At 44.0% G+C, this 21,375-nt stretch overlaps 1 protein-coding gene across 4 annotated transcripts in view; it reads left to right on the top strand.

Moving 5' to 3' along the window:
- The first annotated feature begins 8,121 nt into the window (after positions 1–8,121).
- bard1 (BRCA1 associated RING domain 1) overlaps positions 8,122–21,375 on the top strand; it is a 70,613-nt gene continuing 57,359 nt past the window's right edge. For 2 of the 4 annotated variants that reach the window (XM_036959169.1, XM_021579616.2), the window contains exons 1-6: positions 8,122–8,399; positions 8,549–8,605; positions 8,733–8,887; positions 10,256–11,364; positions 12,183–12,263; positions 13,182–13,357. In XM_036959169.1, the coding sequence (XP_036815064.1) occupies positions 8,311–8,399; positions 8,549–8,605; positions 8,733–8,887; positions 10,256–11,364; positions 12,183–12,263; positions 13,182–13,357 (1,667 nt within the window). In that variant the 5' untranslated portion in view covers positions 8,122–8,310. The remainder of the gene's footprint in view (positions 8,400–8,548; positions 8,606–8,732; positions 8,888–10,255; positions 11,365–12,182; positions 12,264–13,181; positions 13,358–21,375) is intronic. The other 2 variants (XM_036959168.1, XM_036959167.1) reach the window with 2 other exon arrangements.

Genomic DNA, 21,375 nt, shown 5'->3' with positions numbered 1-21,375 from the left:
ATGTAGCGAGGACCAGCCAACAAGAGCATACAGGTTGCAGTGCTGGGTAGTATATGGGGCTTTGGTGACAAAAGGGATGGCACTGTGATAGACTACATCCAATTTGCTGAGTAGAGTGTTGGATGCTATTTTGTAAATGACAGGCCTTGATGCGAAATAGGAAGCCGATTCTAGATGTAACTTTGGATTGGAGATGCTTAATGTGAGTCTGGAATGAGAGTTTACAGTTTAGACAGACACCTAGGTATTTGTAGTTGTCCACTGATAAGGGAATTATATGCTGAAAGGTAATGACTAAACAAATTCCACCCTGAAAGGTAATTATGACATGATGTAACAGATTTTATGAAGAGAGGGTCCAGATTGTCTAGCCCAGCTGATTTGTACGGGTCCAGATTTTGCAGCTGTCTGGATTTGGGTGAAGGGGAAATTGGGGGTGGGGGTGGGGGGGGGCTTAGACCAGTTGCTGGGGAGGGGGGTGCAGAGCTGTTGGCCGGGGTTGGGGTAGCCAGGTGGAAAGCATGGCCAGCCATTGTTGGCCAGCCAAATGCTTATTGAAATGTTTGGTTATCGTGGATTTATCAGTGGTGACAGTGTTTCCTTGTCTCAGTGCAGTGGGCAGCTGGGAGGAGGTACTTTTATTCTCCATGTACAGCCCAAAACATTTTGGAATTAGTGCTGCATGATGCAAATTTCTGTTTGAAAAACCTAGCCTTTGTTTTCCTAACTGACTGTGTGTATTGGTTCCTGACTTCCCTGAAAAGTTGCATATCGCGGGGAATATTCAAAGCTCGTGTAGTATGCCACAGGGTGTTTTTGTGCTGGTCAAGGGCAGTCAAGTATGGCGTTAACCACGGGATATATCTGTTCTTAGTTCTACATTTTTTAAAAGGAGCATGCTTATTTAAGATGGTGAGGAAAGCACTTTTAAAGAACAGCCAGGCATCCTCTACTGACAGGATGAGGTCAAAATCCTTCCAGGATACCCGGGCCAGGTCGATTAGAAAGGCCTGCTTGCAGGAGTGTTTTAGGGATTGTTTGACAGTGATGAGGTGTGGTCGTTTGACCGCGGACCCATAACGGACGCAGGTAATGAGGCAGTGATCGCTGAGATCCTGGTTGAAAACAGCAGAGGTGTATTTAGAGGGCAAGTTGGTCAGGATGATATCTATGACGGTGCCCATGTTTACGGATTTGGGGTTGTACCTGGTAGGTTCCTTGATAATTGGTGTGAGATTGAGGGCTTCTAGCTTAGAATGTAGGATGGCCGGGGTGTTAAGCATATCCCAATTTAGGTCACCTAGCAGTACGAACCCTGACGATAGATGGGGGGCAATCAATTCACATATGGTGTCCAGGGCACAGCTAGGAGCTGAGGGGGGTCTATAACAAGCGGCAACAGTGAGAGACTTATTTCTGGAGAGATGGATCTTAATAGTAGACGTGGATAGTATGACAGAACTCTGCAGGCTATTTTTTACAGTAGATTGCAATTTCACTCCCTTTAGCAGTTCTGTCTTGACAGAAAATGTTGTAATTGGGGATGGAAATTTCAGAATTTTTGGTGGCCTTCCTAAGCCAGGATTCAGACATAGCTAGGACATCAGAGTTGGCAGAGTGTGCTAAAGCAGTGAATAAAGCAAATTTAGGGAGGAGGCTTCTGAAGTTAACATGCATGAACGCAAGGCTTTTACGGTTGCAGAAGTCAACAAATGAGAACGCCTGGGGACACACAGGGCCTGGCTTAGCCTCTACATCACCAGAGGAACAGAGGAGGAGTAGGATGAGGGTATGGCTAAAGGCTGTAAGAACTGGTCGTCTAGTGCTTTGGGAACAGAGAATAAATGGAGCAGATTTCTGGGCGTGGTAGGATAGATTCAGGGTATAATGTCCAGACACGGGCACGGTAGGGTGCGAGTACAGTGGGGGGAAACCTAGGCATTGAGTGAAGATGAGAGAGGTTGCACCTCTGGAGGACCCAGTTAAGCTAGGTGCGGTCTCCGCATGTGTGTGGGGTGGGACAAAGGGGCTATCTGAGGCATGTTGAGCAGGACTAGGGGCTCCGCAGTAAAATAAAACAATTAGAGCTGACCTAAACAACAGTATACAAGGTATATTGATACTAGAGAAAGGCATAAAGCAATCACAGGTGTTGATTGGGAGAGCTAAGACAACAACGGGTGAGACAACAACGGGTAAACAGCTAGGACAACAATGGGTAAATGGTGATGAATGGGCAGAGTTCGAGGCTGTGGCCGACAGATAAACAAAATGAAGTACAGTGTTAATGAACAGTCCAGCAGGCATCAGCTGTGTAACTGAGTGATCATAGGGTCCAATGAGCAGCAATAGATGAAACAGGGAGCTGTTCAGTAGTCAATTACTACACTAGGCGAGCGGGAGACACAGCGTTCAGGAAGCTAGTGGGCCGGGGATAGCAGATGGATCATCACCAACATCCATGACGTTGAGAGCACATCGGCCGAATTATGTCAGCAAACCAGCAGTGATGGATCGGCGGGGCTCCGTGTCGACAAAGGGTCCAGGCCAATTGGCAAGAGACGTATTGTAGTTGGTGTACTTCGTTTGCTAGCTGAGAGATGGGCCTTGCTCGAGGCTAACTGGTGCATGTTTCTGGACAAGGGCGTTAGCCACAATAGCCACTCGGTAGCAACTAGCTAGCTGAAAAGATTCGGTGTAATGGTTCAGCGCTTGCAGCATGAATCCGGTGATGTAGTGGGAAAAAAAGCTATCTGATATGCTCAGGGCTGATATCGCGCTGTGCAGACTGGCAGGTGTCTTGTTTTGCACACTTAGTACAAAATAATAAAATGCAGTACTACAGGTATTTCTTAACGTAGCTCCTTATTAGCTAGCTATAACTGGCATGTTCACGTATCGCCAACCAGGATCAAAATGACCATGACCTAACCAATCATAGCACAGTATCATATGGCGGTAAAATGCATCCAATTACAATTCAGTATGTTTACACATATGCATATTACATCCCCCCTTCTTTTAAAACAAAATAAATGTTTTCATATTCTAAGGGTTTCTTTTGAATACATGCTCTGTAGTTTGAACTCAAGGTAAGTAACTATTTATAATGCATACTACACCAACTGAATCAACATAGACTCTGAAACAATAATCCAACATTCTGTTACTTTTCAAACAAGGGATTCTCACCAACTCAGCTTTCACTGTAGAAATAACATCTTAACATTTCAAACAAATACAATACCAAAGCATTTCAAGTGAACTTTCAATAACACATTTACAGTCTGGAACTCTTTTAGGACAGCGATCCGCCTACACCCTTTGACATTTCACAAGTCTAGGACAGCTCTGGGCTTGACCTCTCTTCCTGACCTTGTGCGATATGATGCTGAGCATGCTTCTGTGTCAGACAACAGTTCTTGTGGTGTTGCAGGTGAGTATGGTGTATGTTGTGCTGTGTGTGTGTGTGTTTAGTCCATCACGTTCTCTTTCAGAGGAACAGTTCATCCCATCGGGGTGTTGTTCTTTTGTGTCCGTAGGTGACGACGATTGCGGCGGTACACCGCTCCTTCTGTGGCGCGGACGTGATATGAACGTTCAGTGTCAGCTGCCTGGATGACGACTGCTGGCTTCCAGAGGCCATGCTCCTGGATTTTAACTGACTCTGTCAATCAGTGGTGGCAGTGGTCTAGCTGACTTGTCGTAGTATTGCTTTTGTTGTTGTTGTCTCTATGCACATTTTCCATGCATTTCCTTGTAGCTGACGACCTCAGGTTGCAGCTGCTGGTTGGTGCTGGGAAGGCTTGAGCGAAGTCTGCAGCTCATCAACAGCTGGGCTGGTGATTTGAACTGGAGTGTTGCGGTATTCAAGGAGACTGAGGTAGGGGTCTCTCTTGTCTGCTTTTGCTTTATCCATGAGTGATTTAGCAATCTGCACAGATTTTTCAGCAAGGCCATTACTTTGAAGGTAATGTGGGCTTGTGGTGACATGTGTAAACTCCCATGAATTTGTGAAGGATTCAAACTCATTTGATTTGTAACATGACCCATTGTCAGATATTAAAGTCTATACAATGCCATGCCTGGCAAAGGCTGCTTTCAGCTTGTGTATCACAGCTGCAGATGTGGTGCTGTGAAGCTTGTCAAGTTCGAAGTATCTGCTGTAGTAGTCCACTGTTACAATGTAGTCCTCGCTGTTCCAGGTGAACAGATCGGTTGCCACGACCTGCCAGGGTCGGTCTGGGATACAGTGAGGTAACATTGGCTCTTTGGTGTTTGAGGGGCGTCGTTGAAGACATATGGTGCATTTACCAACAATGTTTGAACATTCCAGGCCAAAACAAAATGTCCCATGCTCTCTGTTTGCACTTTTCCATGCCCATGTGTCCAGCATGGATCATTGTCAAAATCTCTTCTCTGAGACTGGTATGAATAATTATTTTCTCTCCTTTGAAAATGATTCCTTTGATCTGTGATAGTTCATCACGATGGTTCCAGAATTCTGAGACGCTCTGAGGACATTTTGTCCTCTCCTCAGATAATCCATCCGGTATGACTTTCCTCAGCTGTGTGAGTTGTGTCCTGTTCTGTTTCTGCGTGGATATCCTTCAGTTTTGTGTCACTAACTGGTAAGTTACTGTACACAGTGTGCACTTGCATGTCCATGCCTTCACTAAGGCTGCTGTCCTTATAGGTAAGAAACTTCCTGGAGAGTGTGTCTGCGACAGGGATGTCTTTGCCTGGACGGTGAGTGATTGTGAAGTCGTATTTTTGTAGTTGAAGGATCATTCTCTGTAGCCTTGGCGGGGCTGCTCTAGTGGTTTCCTCATAATTGACTCAAGGGGCTTGTGGTCGGATTCTACAATGACTTGTCGTCCATATATGTACTGATGGAAACGTTTACATCCGAACAGAATGGAGTAGAGCTCTTTTTCGATTTGAGCGTAGTTGATTTCACAGTCTGTGAGAGTTTTGGAAGTGTAGCCGATGGGCTTTCCTTCTTGCAGTAGCACTGCACCTAGTCCATACTTCGACGCGTCCACTTGGAGTCTGAGCTCTTTGTCGGGGTTGTAGTAGGCAAGGATTGATCCTTGTTCTCTCGTGATCAAGTCTTTCACATTCTGGAAAGCATTGTCGTATTGCTTGTCCTAAAGAAACTCACTGGACTGCTTTAGCAGTTGACGCAGGGGTGCATTAGCATTGGAGAGGCTGGGTGCGAACTTGGCTAAGTAGTTGACCATGCCAAGCACTGTTTCCAGCTCTGCACGGTTCTTTGGTGGCTCCATTTCTTTTATGTCTAAGATCTTCTGTGGATCTGGCTTGATTCCAGTCGCTGTGAGAAGATGTCCGAAGTAGCTGATCTCTGTAGCGCCGACTGTGCTCTTCTCAGGGTTGAGCCGGACTCCTCTCTCGTGGGACCTTTGCAGCATCGAGAGGAGGTTTCGGTCGTGCTCCTCTTCGGTTTGACCATTGACAAGGATGTCGTCCACAACTGCCACAACTCTGTCTAGGCCTTCGTACACTTCGTCGATCTTTCGCTGAAACTCGTCTTGGGCTGAGATAATCCCAAAAGGCAGGCGACAGAACCTGTAGCGTCCAAATGTTGTGTTGAATGTTGTGAGCTTAGATGACTCTTCTGTGAGCTTTATAGCCCAGTAGCCTGATCTAGCGTCCATGACACTGAAGTAGTGTGCTCCCGCTAGCTTGTGTGTGATGCTATGCGTCGGTAAAGGATAATGGGGGCGTTTGATAGCCTTATTCAAGTCTCTTGGGTCGAGACATACTCGGAGCTTGCCTGTGCGTGGTTTCTCCACCACCACTAACGCATTTACCCAGTCAGTCGGTTCTGTAACCTTGGTGGCTATGTCACATTGCTCCATGCTTTCCAACTCTTTCTTCAGACGGGCACGGAGAGCAAGGGGAATCTTTCTCGTGGGTAGACCACAGGGATTGTGTCTGGGTCAAGGTGAATAGTACATTCTCCTGGGAATAATCCTATCCCTGTAAAAACATCAGCAAACTCCTCCAGTACATTGTCTGTCTCTACTGGTGCTGTCACTGATAAAACTAGCTTGATGAGGTCCATGTCTAAACATGCTTTAATACCTAGCACTGTAGGTGCTCTAGTGTCAACAACATAAAAGTCAAACATCATGTCACTTTCTTTGTATTTGCATTTGAAAGTACATGTGCCTTTTACTGGGAGCTGTTCACCACCATAACTAGTCAGTCTGTGCATGGTGGGCTGTAGCTCGCACTCACTTATTCAGAGGAATAATGTTTTCTTGTGCACCAGTGTCTAGTTTGAACTTTAGCTCTGTGTCTTGTGTTCGTATCTCAATGTCAGCAAAGGCTTGCTCTGTCTCTGATATTTTACTTTTCTGTGTCATTGAATCAATAAACAGTTCATCAGCGTTTGACTCTTTGATTGACATTTCATCTTCACTCACTGTGTGTACTGTTTTTCCATCGTAAGCTCTGCATACTTTTGCAAAGTGATTCCATTTACCACATTTAGTACACTGTTTGCCTTTTAGCTGGGCGTTTTCCTTGTTCGCCATGCACTTTGTATCCACAATATCCACACTCTGTGCACCGGAGGTGTGCTTTGATGTCTGCCTGACTGCATGCACTGCGCTCTTGCTGCCGAAATGGTTTTCATCTGAGCCTGTGCTCGCTCGTGAGATCTGGCTATGTCGATAGCTTTGTCCAGCATTAGCTCAGACCCAACATTCAAAAGTTTCTCTCTCACTCGCGGTGAGTGTATTCCAAATACAATACGGTCCCTGACCATCTCATCCTTGTTAGCATAATCACAGTCTTTCACAAGCAGACGCAGCTTTGTCACAAACTGTTCGAAAGACTCGCTAGCTCCCTGTACTTTCTCATGGAATTTGTACCTAGCGAAAATCGTATTGGTCTTCGGCGCAACATATGCTTCAAAACGACCTTAGTATGTTTTCAGTACCTTTGATTCAGCCTCGGTAAGTGTCCATGTGTTGCAAATATCTCTCCCTTTTTCACCGATCCAGAAGAGCAGGTAGCTGCATTTTTCCTCTTCTCCTCTGTCCTTCAGAGGACCCGTGAACATTGGCTCCACATGCTGTTTGTACTTACGCCATGCATCGGGTAAGTTTGTAGACTCCCAGTCCATTCGAGGTGAAGGAACTCCAGAAAAACCCTTCTTGTAAGACCTTTTACTCTGACACCATGTCTTGTTTTGCACACTTTGTACAAAATAATAAAATGCAGTGCTACAGGATATTTCTTAACGTAGCTCTTTATTAGCTAGCTATAACTGGCATGTTCACGTATCGCCAACCAGGTTCAAAACGACCATGACCTAACCATTTGGGTCTTAACCAACCATAGCACAGTATGATATGGCGGTAAAATGCATCCAATTACAATTCAGTATGTTTACACATATGAATATTACTGCAGGTATTATCCGGCCTGTCCGGGCTAAAGCGGCTGGAATCCGAGCTAAAGGTAAAGACCGCTAGCAGTGGCTAACAATGACTAAATAGCTAGTAGCTAATTAGCTGGCTAGCTTCTGATGGATGTTCCAGTTATAAGGTCTAAAAATAGCAGATCTGTACCACATTGGGTGAGGCAGGTAGCAGGTTACAGAATTTTTTTTTTTTAAAGAGATTGAAATATAATGAAATGTATACCCCCCCCCCCCCCCCCCCCGAAAATACAATATTTACATGGGACAAAAACAAACATGTCTTACTGCTGCGCCATCTTGCAATTAAGAAGTTGGACTTCGTGGCCTTTATATCTATGGGGATAAAGGGCACTGCCAAGGTGGAGAGAAGGACCAGGAAGATAGAAATCATTGTGGATGCTGCAAAGAGGTTCCTGGGGCTGAAAGATTTCTTGGCGAAGGAGTTGTCACAAGTCGTACCACCATCTCAGGCCCTACAGCCTGGATTTGTACAGCCTGAGAACTGGGATTTTTGTTTTGTCAATGTACTATTTTTATTTGGGTGGATTAAGTTAGTTTCCCTATTACGTATGGATTTTCTTTTAACCTGGTTTTGGTTTCAACCGGTCCAGTTGGTGGCAGCAATACACCCTTCTCGGTTGTGAAATTCAAAGAAGAAGAAAAAGAGGGCGGGAGGGAGGTATACGCAGTTACATCACAGGCAGGCCCTTGTCCCTGACGCTTTGGCGGGAGAAGCGAAAAAAACGAAGAAGTGAAGCTACCGCATCAACACTCAGCTTTAGCGTCATTTCAAGATTTCAAACGTGTACGAATATAATTTCGAAATAGTGGAAAACGTAGCTACATTTCGTTAAATGGATCCTGATCTTTGCACCGACGAAGGCTGGACGAAAACGAAGGAGGCTGTCGCGCATTTTCGAAAACTTCTGCTGTGCTCAAAATGGTAAACACGCTACATTTAACTTGACTTATTTATTATGAAACTGGGCATGCTTGGCTGCTTGTTGCTAACTAGTTGAGGTCATTTATAATAATAGCGAGATCTAATTTACATGATTATGGTCATGTCTTTGATATACTTTGTCATTCCAGTTCAAAACTGATGAACGAACCTGTGTGCCTCGGGGTTTGTGAACATATGCTTTGCAGGTGAGTGGATGCTGTCCCTCTTGGGAGTGGCTAACTTGGTAGAAGCAGATTGTTGTACTTTACTTGGCTTGTTATTTTACTATCCTGAGGTTATCAATGACTTGTGATTCTTTGTACTAACTACTAGGTCGTGTGCTGGTCCTCAGGCTGGAGAGGGATGTGTGGTGTGTCACAGTCCTGCCTGGGTGAAAGACATTCGGATCAACAGACAACTCAGCAATATCACAGAACTCTATGGCAACCTAGACTCACTGCTCAATCCCACTGGCTCCGATTACTCCGGTATGTTATTATTAGAAAATAAAAACAACTGTATTGTCCATTGGTTAGAATGGAAATGTTTCTACTGCTTTTCCCAACACCCCCAGATTATTATATTATAACGACTGTGCCTGTCACTGACCATGATAATTAGGATACGGACACACCGCTAGTGTTTGCTGGCCGAGAGTACTTATAACCTCTGAACAGAGTGCAGGCTGTAATTTGTGAAAGAGTGCTGACCAATTTCATGCACAAGCCTTAAGATAAAGGAATTATAGACAGCACTAAACTCTTCCACAACCTAGATTCACTGTTTATTCCCCTGAACGTCTGTGACTGTTCACTCAACATGATAGTTATGACTATGCTTTCACTTTGTTTCCCCTGTAGGTAGGTACAACTTGTAGGATATTAATGATAGTATTCCTTGAAGAAGACGAGTAGGCGGCATGTAGCCTAGTGGTTAGAGCGTTGGACTTGTAACCAAAAGGTTGCAAGATCGAATCCCCAGGTAAATATCTGTTGTTCTGCCCCTGAACCAAGCAGTTAACCCACAGTTCCTAGGCTGCCATTGAAAATAATAATTTGTTCTTAACTGACTTGGCTAGTTAAATAAATAAATAGGCGGCCAGTGTGGTGCAATACACTTTAGTAAACTATTAACAAAATATACAGTGTTTACAAAATAATACATACAGGAGCAGTCAGAATTGTACGCCAGGATGCACAACTGCAACGGGTTGTGCACCCTGATGTACAATTCTGACTGCTCCCATATGTATTCCTTTGTAAATATATTCCTTTTTATAACCTGCCATTTAGGGGCCTACCTTTCCACTGCCCTCATCTCACCTGTGATATTATTCTTTAACAAAGGTAGGCCTGTATCCCTTAGCATTAAGCACAAATGGAAGTATTACCATGTATTCCCTCTTTTTTTTTTTTTCTCCCTCCCATCATAATCCCTGTTAATGACAGTAATGATGCAATGCCATTATGTATGGTGGTGTTTAGCTTCTATACTTGAGCTCTAACAAACGGGTGATGTTCATGTTGCCGCAGTGGTAGAGGAACACTGACTGGCAGCTACATGCCCCTCTGGGTCACCAAATTAGATACTAGCTAGCTTGCTAGGCAGAACAGGCTGGATGTGTGACAAGCAAGGTCGCGTGAATGAATGCAGCGCAGACAACCAAACACAACCACGGGTGAATCTAGTGGAATACAAATTGTGCCGTGACAAGGAAAGAAACAATTATAGTGCTACCTTACCGCTTGCTTTCACATATGCCATTATAGACTCTGTCCTTAGCTTAGGTGAGACGTTTTGATGTGTGGTTTCAGTTTGTTCTACCAGTATTTTTCTCTTTCCTGTACTATTTTCAGATGCCCTTCCCATTACACCACCAGCACAGTCAGATAAATCTGTCTTAAAGCACAAGAAGAACTTCAAGATCTGGTTTAGTCCCCGCAGCCGCAAGGTGCGCTGCCGGGTAGAGAAGCCTGCGGCGGTGCCTCTACCGGAGGTTGGGAGTGGGACTGTGAAATCTGCTCCAAGACATCCTGAGACACTACCTGAGTCTAAAGGCAAAGACCTGTCTGTCTTCAACTTCAACTCCTCCTCCCAAGACTCTGGCTCCTCCTCTCCTCAAAGGGCGACTAACTATGAAAAGAAGAAAGCGACTAAGAAGACGAGAAATGGTGGTGGTGTCAGGAAGCCTGCAGCTGTGGGTGGGCAGAAACCAACCAAGCATGAAGAAACCAAGCAGAATGTCAAGACACAGAGGCTGGAGGCAATCAACCAGCAGTGGGGCTTTGGCGGAGCGAGAGAAGGAGATGTCGGAGAGGAAGAAGAGCAGGTCACTGCAGAGGAAGGAGAGCACAGGTCTAGTAAAAGAGTTTCCTTCCAAAGCCCAGCCACCTTGCCTGCCACTGCGGAGCCTCAGAAGGAGGATCTCCCTCAGGGGAACACCATAATCCTCAGCCCCAGCAGAAGCATCCTGAAGGTGGTTCAGCCAGGAGAGAACGTCCCACTCTCTGAGGACCAGGACAGTCCAAGCCCACACACCACCCCTTCTCAGCTGGATAAGATATCTGCAAAGCAGCACTCCAAACCAAATGAAGAAATGACTAAAAAGCCTGACCTGCCCTCCCCTCCTAAGCGCACTCCCAAAAGATTCTGTGTGGAAGATAAAAACATCTCACAGTGTACCCCAAAGAAACCCAAGGCATCTCCTGGCCAGGGTAGACGTCCGGCAGTGGACAGGGTTGCACTCCCAGCCATGCATACCTCGCCCTCCCCCGCTGCCAGCCCCAGACAGGGTGGAACCTCCACCAGCACCAGGATATCCAGAGTAGAGCAGCAGTGGGGCAGTAGTCCGTGTTCCCCCGCCCCCCTGGGGAAGAGATCCCCGGGCAGACTGTCACAGAACAGCCCAGCGGTAGTGAAGAGAAACCACAAGGGAGAGACACCCCTACACCTGGCAGCAATAAAGGTGAGATAAACATGACTTGGGTCACAGGCTCAGGGTCAGTTGTTAGAGACATGTCAAATTGTAGCAGCTGATCCCAGACCTGCTGCTATTATCAATCATTCACAGCGTTGGGACATTGATTACCTCGGGAGGATCCAGGCAGGGATTACAGCAGTGTTTACAGGGCTTATGTTAAGCTCCTTGCTATTCTCCCAGGGCTGGGAAGGGAATGCTTGTCTGATCAGTAAAGAGTAGTGCTCTGGGCCATGAGAGAACCACACCGCACAACCAGGTAGATTTAGAAATTCAGATTTAAGCTAGATTCACAACAAGGCACCCAGAAAACCTTAAACTACAATAGGAACATAACCTTAAACTACAATAGTAACATAACCTTAAACTACAATAGTAACAACCTGGGGAGACTATCTATTTTATTGTATTACTGTCTGCTTCCCAAATTGCACCCTATACCTATGTAAAAGTACTGCACTATATAGGGCTTAGGTTGCCATTTGGGACACACGCTGGTTGTGTGAAGTGCATCTTCTCATGTCTCTAGTAACTGACTCTGTACCTGTGAACCTGATTGATGATCGCTGCAGGCCCCATGATGCCTGTGTAGGATCAGATGCTGTGTTTGGAGTACATGTTGACATGTCTCCAACACCTGACCCTAGACATGTGGCCAGATGCATCTTTGTGAACCTCACAGAGTAATTGATTGATAATAGCAGCTGGTCTAAGATGATTTTGGATCAGCCAATGTGTTTGAATGGCATGTTCATATCTTTTAGAACTGACCCTAAACCTGCCTCCTTTCTCTGTCACCCCTGCAGGGTGATGTGGAGACAGTGAAGGAGCTCCTAGACCAAGGGGCTGACCCCAACCTGAAAGACAATGCTGGATGGACACCGCTGGTGAGTGAAGCCTTGTCTCTCCTTGTCTAGACAGCAAATACATCCAATCATATACATTAAGGGACAGATAGGAATACAGGGCAGGGGTGTCAAACTCATTTTGTCCCGGGGGCTTCGGTCCGGAAGGCCTCATTGAAAACTGGTTGTATTTCCTTGCCGTCAAAATTTGATTTTGAAATTTCCGATGCTCCCTGACTATCTAACTTTCATTTCAGTGATTTTTAGCGGGCTTGACACAAACTTTATGAATGTAGGTCCATTGTCATTTCTACACAGTTTTAGTCATTTTAAAGTATATTGTGTTCGTTCCTCCCCAACACCTTTTGTACAAATCTTTACTCAAACTACCCTCGGCCGATTAGACCCCTTCATACGGGCTTCATGTTTGACACCCCTGATTTACATGTTGGTATAGCATGCCAGTCTTTAACTTTGCCCTGCCCGATAGAAGCGCTGTTATACGTATGCATACAGTATTACAAATCTATGACTTTTGGAATTTTTAAAGGGATACTTTTTTTTTTTAAAGGGAAATTTTTGCAAATTGCCCAATTATCTACTTTTCCAGAGTCCAATCAACTTGTGGAAACTATTTTTGTTTTTCTGTGTTCAATTTGAAGGAAGTTAGAGGTAGTTTCGTGAGCCAATGCTAACTAGAGTTAGCGTAATGATGAAGTCTATGGGTATCTTATTGCGCTAGTGCTAGTTAGCAACTTCCTTCAAACTGCACGCAGAGACACAGAATTGGTATCCACGAGTTCCACTGACTCAAAATTCAGAAGTATCCCTTTAACAGCCTCATTGAATATTCAATGTCATCAGTGCTAGTATGTATTACATAGTAATAGAAGAGCGTATGCAAGAGGAAGGATGCCGTCACTGTATAATGTATGTAATAACGGTGCTCCTGTGTTACAGCACGAGGCATGTAACCTGGGCCACCTGGGTGTAGTGGAGGTGTTGGTGGAGAGGGGAGGCGTGCTGTTGAACACACCAGGCTACAAGAACGATTCTCCTCTACACGACGCTGTCAGGAACGGACATACTGGCATCGCCATGCTACTGCTGCAGCACGGGGCTTCACAGAGCGTCTTGTGAGTATGATTGAATTTATATATATTTATATATTTTTTTAGCCACTCTTGTGGCCCATCCCACATGGCATTATACACATTAATATGGTAGAGCATATTGTGAGTATGGAAGAATGCACACTGATATCCGCAGCGAAACCCTTAGTCACATACAGTGGGTCAAAAAAGTATTTAGTCAGCCACCAATTGTGCAAGTTCTCTCACTTAAAAAGATGAGAGAGGCCTGTAATTTTCATCATAGGTACATTTCAACTATGACGGACAAAATGAGAGAGAAAAAATTCAGAAAATCACATTGTAGGATTTTTAATGAATTTATTTGCAAATTATGGTGGAAAATAAGTATTTGGTCAATAACAAAAGTTTATCTCAATACTTTGTTATATACCCCTTGTTGGCAATGACAGAGGTCAAATGTTTTCTGTAAGTCTTCACAAGGTTTTCACACACTGTTGCTGGTATTTTGGCCCATTCCTCCATGCAGATCTCCTCTAGAGCAGTGATGTTTTGGGGCTGTTGCTGGGCAACACGGACTTTCAACTCCCTCCAAAGATTTTCTATGGGGTTGAGATCTGGAGACTGGCTACGCCACTCCAGGACCTTGAAATGCTTCTTACGAAGCCACTCCTTCGTTGCCCGGGCGGTGTGTTTGGGATCATTGTCATGCTCAAAGAACCAGCCACGTTTCATCTTCAATGCCCTTGCTGATGGAAGGAGATTTTCACTCAAAATCTCACGATACATGGCCCCATTCATTCTTTCCTTTACACGTATCAGTCCCTTTGTAGAAAAACAGCCCCAGAGCATGATGTTTCCACCCCAATGCTTCACAGTAGGTATGGTGTTCTTTGGATGCAACTCAGCATTCTTTGTCCTCCAAACGCGACGAGTTGAGTTTTTACCAAAAAAGTTGTTATATTTTGGTTTCATCTGACCATATGACAAATGCTCTCTAGCATACTTCAGACGGGCCTGGACATGTACTGGCACTGCAGGATTTGAGTCCCTGGTGGCGTAGTGCGTTACTGATGGTAGGCTTTGTTACTTTGGTCCCAGCTCTCTGCAGGTCATTCATTAGGTCCCCCGTGTGGTTCTGGGATTTTTGTTCACTGTTCTTGTGATCATTTTGACCCCACAGGGGTGAGATCTTGCGTGGAGCCCCAGATCGAGGGAGCTTATCAGTGGTCTTGTATGTCTTCCATTTCCTAATAATTGCTCCCACAGTTGATTTCTTCAAACCAAGCTGCTTACCTATTGCAGATTCAGTCTTCCCAGCCTGGTGCAGGTCTACAATTTAGTTTCTGGTGTCCTTTGACAGCTCTTTGGACTTTGCCATAGTGGAGTTTGGAGTGTGACTGTTTGAGGTTGTGGACAGGTGTCTTTTATACAGATAACAAGTTCAAACAAGTGCCTTTAATACAGGTTACAAGTGGAGGACAGAGGAGCCAATTAAAGAAGTTACAGGTCTGTGAGAGCCAGAAATCTTGCTTGTTTGTAGGTGACCAAATACTTATTTTCCACCATAATTTGCAAATAAATAAATAAAAAATCCTACAATGTGATTTTCTGGATTTTTCTCATTTTGTCTGTCATAGTTGAAATGGTACCTATCTCATCTTTTTAAGTGGGAAATTGGTGGCTGACTAAATAGTTTTTTGCCCCACTGTATGTGACTGGTTACAGGATCTGAGGCATTTGTCGCGTCAGATGCCATTGCCCCAACTGTAGACCAGGTGTTTTTAGAGCTGCAATCTGTTTTTGTTGCCTTACAAAAATTGGTAGTTTCAAACTTATACTTAATGTCAGGAACACTAAATATATGTTCTCTAAAATAGAGATGGTCTACATATTTATGAATCGATTGATATTCCCAACGATGAGTTTCCCGCCTATAAATATCTGGGCTTTTGGATTGTCGAATAAAAAAACATGCTGGTGAGCTATAGTACTTCAGTTAAAAAACTAAGATTTAAAGTGGGCTTTTTTTTAGAAATAGATCTTGCCTCTCCCTGAACAGCAGGAAACAGATTATACAGTCAACTTTTCTGCTAGTTCTTGACTATGGTGACACAATTTATCAGAATGCAGCAGCTAATACTCTTAAACCTTTGGATGCCGTCTGTCAAAGCACCCTTCGCTTTACCACAGGTGGCCATTTTTAATACTCATCACTGCATCCTGCATCAAAAGGTTGGCTGGTCCTCTTTAAAGTCCAGTAGATCACTTCACTATTCTCTTTTTGTTTACTAAGCTCTACTATAAAAGCTTCCGACTTCGTTGTTGAAGTATAAAAACATGATTTACCAAACCCATTCACAGGGTTGGTTAACTCTTGATGTTCCTCAGGTCTCCACTGAATTAGGTAATTCCGTTTTTAGTTTTAATGCACCTCACTGCTGGAACAATTTGCAGAACTCCTTACAATTGGATGTTCTGTTGCTGCTCGGGTAGTTTATGGTGTTGATTGAGGACCTAGTTGCTGAGGAATCGAACTGTTCTTCTTAAATTTGATGTTTTGTATTGATTGCTGTTTTGTTTTACATTCTATTGGTTGTTGTATTGCTGAGATCAGGGCACACTTGGGAATGAGACCCTGGTCTCAATGGGGTTTCCCTGAATAAATATATTGTTTGATGTTATTAATTTAAGAAAGTAATAATTTGTTTTTGTGGAAGTGCCTTCTTGAACATGGCAACTTTTATGTGCCTTAATTACAAACTGGTGTGGGATGTGTAAATATGAATAAACATTTTAAATTAGTTGAGCCAAGGAGAAAGCACTGAGCTATACAGGGAGAAAGACAGGATCCTTCTCTAGTTATGATTGGTTGAGATAATGGAGTGGTTGGACATGCCTAGAGATTAGTCCTGATTGGGCTGCATGTCTCAGGCTTCTGTCTATACCAGAATGGGCTCTTCCCTGGTCAGTATATAGATCATCTTTGCTACTGCAGATTTATGAAAAGATCTATCTATGGACAACTGCAAAAGGGTTGCTACAGCTCTCAAACTTTCCTGCCCTGAATTTGGCTGGGTTTAAGTAGCGTGATGACTTTCTGGAGGACATTTTCATACGGACTCATGCATTTACATGTGTGGGTGAGGCTTAAGATGGAATGATGTGTGAACAAAGAAGTGTTCTCTAGGAAGTGTGAATCTTTCAAACGGCATTTTTCTCCAACTTGTCTTTTAAGTGGGATAACAAGTATATAAACTTTTAAAGCAGCATAACTGTCTTGTGCGTCCTCCAACTACAGTGTACGAGATACCATTTTCAAGCTCTGAGTCTTTACTTTTTTTAAATGTAAAAATAAGCATACATTTGACAAGCCTCATCAGAGATCTGGACACATGAGTATTTATGATAGTCTTTATTTGGATCCCCATTATCTGACACCATAGCGAGTGAACCAAACCTTAGTCACTTATCCATCGTACATAGTCTGGTCTTCCATAGTTGTCTCTAGTTTTCACCATATTCTATGCCCTCTGCTTGGCAAAAAAGACACTTAATCTCATGGATAGCAGAAGTGGCCCATATTGTAAAAAGTTTATCATTAGTAGACATAATTGCAAATGATTAAATCCTTCCAGTAGAAAAATAATAATAATTTAGTTACAAATTGAACTTTAATTAAATGAGTTGACTCTTCACATGGGATGATTTCACTGAACAACAAAAGAAAGGGAATATTGAATGATCCCCAATGATCCATTGCATCTCCTAAAAATGTTTTCAACATGCATCTGTAAAATGATAGTCTAGAAACTAAAGGTTTGGTTGTCTTCCTCTCAGGCTTCCATGTCTTCTCCCTGGACCTCCTCAATATCTACCTCTTGAACATCAGATTCTGAGGCCTCCTCTTCACTCACTTTCCAACCTTGTTGGGGATGGCTCGTTGCCAGGCTCAAATTTGCCTGGAGGGCCACCAATATTTCAACCCTTGTATTGGTCAGCCTGTTGCGTGCTTTGGTGTGTGTGTTCACAAACAAGGACGAGTTACGCTCTGAGGTTGCTGATGTTGGTGGGATTTGGAGGATGATTGAGGCAACAGGGGAAAGAGCCTCAGATCCACAAAGTCCCTTCCACCAGGTGGCTGATGAGATGTGCTGTCACGACTGCCATATTGTATCTCCATCCCAAAGCCCTTGCTTCCTTAGTTGGAAGTGTACTTTGTCTGACTGCTAAGAACCTTGCCCTCATCCAGGCCAAGGTGGGGAGATACCGTAGTGATGACACCATAGGCCTTGTTGTTCTCCAGACAGGATGCTCTTGCCAGCATATTTGGAGTCCAACATGTACGCTGTGGTATGTATGGGCTTCAGGCAGAAGTCTTCTCACTTTTTGATGTATTTCAGAACTGCAGATTCCTCTGCATGGAGCAACAGTGAAGTGGGCAGGGCAGTACGGATTTCTTCTCTTACATCTGCAAGCAGAGTCTGAACTAGAGGTCGACCGATTAATCGGAATGGATGATTAATTAGGGCCGATTTCAAGTTTTCATTTTTGGGTGCCTATTTTATTTTTAAACATTTAATTTTATTATTTTTTTTATATACCTTTATTTAACTAGGCAAGTCAGTTAAGAACACATACTTATTTTCTATGACGGCCTAGGAACGGTGGGTTAACTGCCTTGTTCAGGGGCAGAACTACAGATTTTCACCTTCTCAGCTCGGGGGATCCAATCTTGCAACCTTACAGTTAACTAGTACAACGCTCTAACCACCTGCCTCTCATTTCACTCCACGAGGAGACTACCTGTTACGCGAATGCAATAGAAGCCAAGGTAAGTTGCTAGCTAGCATTAAACTTATCTTATAAAAAACAATCAATCATAATCACTAGTTAACTACACGGGTGGCAGGGTAGCCTAGTGGTTAGAGCGTTGGACTAGTAACCGGAAGGTTGCAAGTTCAAATCCCCGAGTTGACAAGGTACAAATCTGTCGTTCTGCCCCTGAACAGGCAGTTAACCCACTGTTCCTAGGCCGTCATATTAAATAAGAATTTGTTCTTAACTGACTTGCCTAGTTAAATAAAGGTAAAAAAAAAAACAACACATGGTTGATGATATTACTAGTTAAATCTAGCGTGTCCTGCGTTGCATATAATCGATGCAACGCAGGGAGACGACTGTGACTGTACCTAACCATAAACACCAATGCCTTTCTTAAAATCAATACACAGAAGTATATATTTTTAAACCTGCATATTTAGCTAAAAGAAATCCAGGTTAACCAGGTGAAATCCAATATTAACCAGGTGAAATTGTGTCACTTCTCTTGCGTTCATTGCATGCAGAGTCAGGGTATATGCAACAGTTTGGGCAGGCTGGCTCATTGCGAACTAATTTTCCAAAATTGTATGTAATTATGACATAAAATTTAAGGTAACAAGAATATTTAGACTTAGGGATGCCACCCGTTAGATAAAATACGGAACAGTTCCGTATTTCGCTGAAATAATAAACGTTTTGTTTTCGAAATGATAGTTTCCGGATTCGACCATATTAATGACCAAAGGCTCGTATTTCTGTGTTATTATGTTAAGTCTATGATTTGTTAGAGCAGTCTGACTGAGCGATGGTAGGCAGCAGCAGGCTTGTAAGCATTCAGTCAAACAGCACATTTGTGCGTTTTGCCAGCAGCTCGCAAGCACAGCGCTGTTTATGACTTCAAGCCTATCAGCCTAATGGCTGGTGTAACCGATGTGAAATGGCTAGCTAGTTAGCGAGGTGCGCGCTAATAGCGTTTCAAACTTCACTCGCTCTGAGACTTGGAGTAGTTATTCCCCTTGCTCTGCAAAGGCCGCGGCTTTTGTGGAGCGATGGATAACGCAGCTTTTGTGGAGCGATGGATAACGCTGCTTCGAGTGTGGCTGTTGTCGATGTGTTCCTGGTTTGAGCCCAGGTAGGGACGAGGTGAGGGACGGAAGCTATACTGTTACACTGGCAATACTATAGTGCCTATAAGAACATCCAATAGTCAAAGGTATATGAAATACAAATGGCATAGAGAGAAATAGTCCTATAAATACTATATTAACAACAACCTAAAACCTCTTACCTTGGAATATTGAATTCTCATCAAATTTATTTATAGCCCTTCGTACATCAGCTGATATCTCAAAGTGCTTTACAGAAACCCAGCCTAAAACCCCAAACAGCAAGCAATGCAGGTGTTGAAGCACGGTGGCTAGGAAAAACTCCCTAGAAAGGCCAAAACCTAGGAAGAAACCTAGAGAGGAACCAGGCCAGTCCTCTTCTGGCTGTGCCGGGTGGAGATTATAACAGAACATGGCCAAGATGTTCAAATGTTCATAAATGACCAGCATGGTCAAATAATAATAATCACAGGCAGAACAGTTGAAACTGGAGCAGCAGCACGGCCAGGTGGACTGGGGACAGCAAGGAGTCATCATGTCAGATGGTCCTAGGGATCAGGTCCTCCGAGAGAAAGAGAGAGAGAATTAGAGAGAGCATACTTAAATTCACACAGGACACCGGACAGGAGAAGTACTCCAGATATAACAAACTGACCCTAGCCCCCCGACACAAACTACTGCAGCATAAATACTGGAGGCTGAGACAGGAGGGGTCAGGAGACACTGTGGCCCCATCCAAGGACACCCCCGGACAGGGCCAAACAGGAAGGATATAACCCCACCCACTTTGCCAAAGCACAGCTCCCACACCACTAGAGGGATATATTCAACCACCAACTTACCATCCTGAGACAAGGCCGAGTATAGCCCACATAGATCTCCTCCACGGCACAACCCAAGGGGGGGCGCCAACCCAGACAGGAAGATCACATCAGTGACTCAACCCACTCAAGCGATGCACCCCTCCTAGGGACGGTATGAAAGAGCCCTAGTAAGCCAGTGACTCAGCCCCTGTAATAGGGTTAGAGGCAGAGAATCCCAGTGGAAAGAGGGGAACCGGCCAGGCAGAGACAGCAAGGGTGGTTCGTTGCTCCAGATCCTTTCCGTTCACCTTCACACTCATGGGCCAGACTACACTCAATCATATGACCCACTGAAGAGAAGAGTCTTCAGTAAACACTTAAAGGTTGAGACCGAGTTTGCGTCTCTCACATGGGTAGGCAGACCATTCCATAAAAATGGAGCTCTATAGGAGATAGCCCTGCCTACAGCTGTTTGCTTAGAAATTCTAGAGACAATTAGGAGGCCTGCGTCTTGTGACTGTAGCGTACGTGTAGGTATGTACGGCAGGACCAAATCAGAGCGATAGGTAGGAGCAAGCCCATGTAATGCTTTGTAGGTTAGCAGTAAAACCTTGAAATCAGCCCTTTCCTTGACAGGAAGCCAGTGTAGGGAGGCTAGCACTGGAGTAATATAATCAATTTTTTTGGTTCTAGTCAGGATTCGAGCAGCCATATTTAACACTAACTGAAGTTTATTTAGTACTTTATCCAGGTAGCCAGAAAGTAGAGCATTGCAGTAGTCTAATCTAGAAGTGACAAAAGCATGGATTCATTTTTCTGCATCATTTTTGGACAGAACGTTTCAGATTTTTGCAATGTTACGTAGATGGAAAAAAACTGTCCTTGAAACAGTCTTGATATGTTCTTCAAAAGAGAGAGCAGGGTCCAGAGTAACGCCGAGGTCCTTCACAGTTTTATTTGAGACGACTGTACAACCATTAAGATTAATTGTCAGATTCAACAGAAGATCTCTTTGTTTCTTGGGTCCTAGAACAAGCATCTCATGTTAAAAGGAACCACCAACTTTCATATGTTCTCATGTTCTGAGCAAGGAACTTAACCTTTCTGATCTCCCCATCCCGGATCCGGGTTCGTGAATACAGACTCAAGCTCATTACCATAACGCAACGTTAACTATTCATGAAAATCGCAAATGAAATGAAATAAATATGCCATCTCTCAAGCTTAGCCTTTTGTTAACAACACTGTCATCTCAGATTTTCAAAATATGCTTCTCAACCATTGCAAAACAAGCATTTGTGTAACAGTATTGATGGCTAACGTAGCATTT

Source organism: Oncorhynchus mykiss, chromosome 22, assembly GCF_013265735.2.
Source record: "Oncorhynchus mykiss isolate Arlee chromosome 22, USDA_OmykA_1.1, whole genome shotgun sequence".
Classification (NCBI taxonomy): domain Eukaryota; kingdom Metazoa; phylum Chordata; class Actinopteri; order Salmoniformes; family Salmonidae; genus Oncorhynchus; species Oncorhynchus mykiss.
Note: the sequence above shows the minus strand (reverse complement) of the source record. Positions and strands in the feature narration are given on the sequence as shown.